Raw genomic sequence first — 3,284 nt, 5'->3', positions numbered from 1 at the left:
CGACTGGAACAGGAGAGATGTAAGATTTGTTTAAAGCCCCACATTTCCATTTAAGAACGTGATTGTGTTTGCCAAGATCCCTTTCAATCTTCGCATCTCCCCCTCTCTACCCCTCAGCGTCTCCGAGCCTGCTTTGCAATTCATAGAATTGGTAATTTGCTATTGGGACAAAACGTGAAGGGAAAAATAATCAGATCAACCGCGAAAGGAGTGCGGAAGGAGCCAGGAGGGAGAAACACAGGATTTCTCTAGAAGTTGCTGTTTAGAAAAACCTTTCGAGAGAAAATACGATCAAATACTGCCGTTTTTTCACTGGGCTTTGCATATCGGAGTACACAGCGTCCAGATTCAGGGCTTGAATTAAATAATAAAAAAGACTTTGCCACAAAGGAAATAAACATATGGAAAAAAAATAACATCCTTTCCTAACAATTTTTGAAGTAAAATAGACGATGTACAAGTTTCAGCGTTGCAATAAAACATGTATTGTTCATGTTCGGTTTCTTGAATTACAATGCAAGGCGTTTCTGCTTCTTACTGAGGACGTATTACATAAGACATAGATGGGCTTAATTTTTTTCTTTCAATCCAAGGCATGGCTGATGTAGCAGCAAGGGCTATGAGTTATTTATTTTAATACGTGGCTAATGATAGCAAGCTGCTATTCACTCATTCACAGTTGCATCAGATAGGAGCATGCTGACAACCTCGTGTGTGTTTGTGTGTCTGTGTTTATTTATTTATTTACTCTATATTTCTGACTGAAAGTGAGACAAAACACAGCAAAGAATGCATTAGCCTCAATGTGATGAAAATAGCTCAGTGTAATAGTAGGCCAATTCCGACGTGATATTTTTTTCGCTCATTGCTTCTTTGATAAATTATTTCAGTAGGTTAGTATGGCAAATATTCTGCATGCAGATGTAATTCACACAAAGCAGTCTTTATGTTAATATAACCCATTGATTTACATGCATCTTATTTTGTGGGTGGTAGCAATACTTCGGAATCGTGTTGGAATACTAATCTACTTTAAAGGAGAGACACACAGTTTACCAGCAACACCGACTTAAGATGATAAAAAACCACAGGAGGCCTAATTTCACTTTTCCAAAAAGAGCACCGCACTCCCCCGCGTGGTTACTTGACAAAACAACCCACAAAAACTAAAGTGAAGCCCAATACGCTTCCCAGCCCTCGCCGCTTTGGCTAGTCAGGGGGATAGCAGGAATAAAAAAAGAGAAAGAAAAAGAAAAAAAAAAACCAAGAAAGCATTGTGAAGGTGGCCAATTGCGAGTAACTGGGATCACTGCCTCCGACAGCCAACCAAGCGGCCCGCAAGAGGGAATGTGGAAACCTGGTGGGCTCGAGTCGGCGAGGAACCAATACAAGCGAAGGAGAGGCGTGTCTTCGCTCTTCGCTAAGACCTCCCAGAACAAGTTGTTGCGTTTTTGGCTCTAAAGCTCACAGACCTCCGAAGTGCTTGTCAGTTTTCGAAGTCGGAGCCATGGCGACAACAGCTCAGTATATTCCGAGGAATAACTCATTGCCTTCCAATCCACTCATGCATCCGGATTCGGACAGAATGCATCAGGGGACAACCTACAGAGAGGTGCAGAAAATGATGCACCATGAGTACTTGCAAGGGCTAGCGGCGACCAACACGGGACATCCAATGAGCCTGACGCATCATCAGTGGTTGCCCACCTCCAATAGCGACTGGACCAGCGGAACCCACATCGGGCAACCGGAGCACAACAAAGCCAGCGTTCAGGCGAGCAGAGAGGATCTGGGAAACGGTTTCCATCACAGATCGCACCTAGTGCACCAGCAGACGCAAAACAGCCACCACGGATCATGGGCACCTACCACATCACATCATTTATCCCCGCTCTCCCCAGCCTCAAACGGTCACCAGTCGCTAGTCTACTCGCAGACGGGCTACACTATGCTTAGTCCTCAGCCCGCCTCTCTGCACCACGGTATGCGGGACCCGCTTCACGATGACGCGGGTAGCCATGACAACCAGATGGAGTCCCCTCAGCAGCCGTTCAGCCACCACCAGGACCACTCGGATGAAGACGCACCCAGCTCTGACGATCTGGAGCAATTCGCCAAGCAGTTCAAACAGAGGCGTATCAAACTGGGCTTTACCCAGGCGGACGTGGGCTTGGCTCTGGGCACTCTCTATGGAAACGTCTTTTCTCAAACTACAATCTGTAGATTTGAAGCTCTGCAGCTCAGTTTCAAGAATATGTGTAAACTTAAACCCCTACTTAATAAGTGGCTCGAGGAGACAGACTCGAACACTGGCAGTCCAACTAATTTGGACAAGATCGCCGCACAGGGCAGGAAACGAAAGAAGAGGACCTCTATCGAAGTCGGAGTGAAAGGTGCACTGGAAAACCATTTTTTAAAGTGCCCAAAGCCCTCTGCCCACGAAATCAGCACTTTAGCCGGCACTCTGCAATTGGAAAAAGAGGTTGTGCGTGTTTGGTTTTGCAACAGAAGACAGAAAGAAAAACGTATGACGCCCGTGGGTGTCCCTCATCCGAGCATGGAGGATGTATACTCACAGGCTGAAACTCCCCCTCTCCACCACACACTCCAGAGTCCTGTGCAGTGACTGTTTTCATGAACTATATTAATATTTGAAAAGAAAATATGATAATAAAAAGAAAAAAAGGACTATGGATTTACAGTATTTAATTTCGCCTTTTCTTATCCTATGAGACAAGAGACACAGCTTGCGAGCGAGTTTTGTTTGAAGAGTTTGTTGTCAGCGACGGGAGATTTTTGGCGCAACAACTCTAAATAGGACCCAAACAATTTGAAAAAAAATACGCAATTGATTGAGTCAATTCCATGTGAAACTAAATGAAACTAAAATCCCTATTTGCCAAAATGTTAAAGTTGGAAGCGTACAGTAAAAAAAGAAAAAAAAATCAATTCGAATATTTCACTTCTGTTCACGGGGAAGCATAAACATCCAGAGGGGCATTTTCTCCTTGTTTCTCAGAGTGGACAGGAACGCCATCCCGGGTGTTTGTCTGTGTATATCAACAAAGGAGGCGCGTAGAATGGATGAGTTGCGGTTTGCTAGAATAAAAAAAAAATGATTAACCAGATTTATAATTATAACTTGTCTTTTGTTATATCATTTTATTGTTTATTTTGGACTATTTTAACCTCAGTCTCTCTCATGTACTGCAAAATTTGTTGAATTAATTTGTATCCATCTTAGAGTGTAGTGTAACACATTTGACTGATAAAAAATGTGACAC

At 43.6% G+C, this 3,284-nt stretch overlaps 1 protein-coding gene across 1 annotated transcript; it reads left to right on the top strand.

Moving 5' to 3' along the window:
• The first annotated feature begins 1,507 nt into the window (after positions 1 to 1,507).
• On the top strand, positions 1,508 to 2,626 carry pou3f1 (POU class 3 homeobox 1). The gene has a single exon (XM_030782697.1). The coding sequence runs from the start codon at positions 1,508 to 1,510 to the stop codon at positions 2,624 to 2,626; it is 1,119 nt and encodes a 372-aa protein (XP_030638557.1).
• The last annotated feature ends 658 nt before the right edge of the window (positions 2,627 to 3,284 follow it).

This window comes from Chanos chanos, chromosome 8 (genome assembly GCF_902362185.1).
Source record: "Chanos chanos chromosome 8, fChaCha1.1, whole genome shotgun sequence".
Taxonomy (NCBI): Eukaryota; Metazoa; Chordata; class Actinopteri; order Gonorynchiformes; family Chanidae; genus Chanos; species Chanos chanos.
The sequence above is the reverse complement of the archived record's forward strand: the minus strand, read 5'-3'. Positions and strand labels throughout refer to the sequence as shown.

Coding starts and splice junctions, on each gene's coding strand:
- pou3f1 (XM_030782697.1), top strand. CDS start 1,508: ATGGCGACAACAGCTCAGTATATTCCGAGGAATAACTCATTGCCTTCC.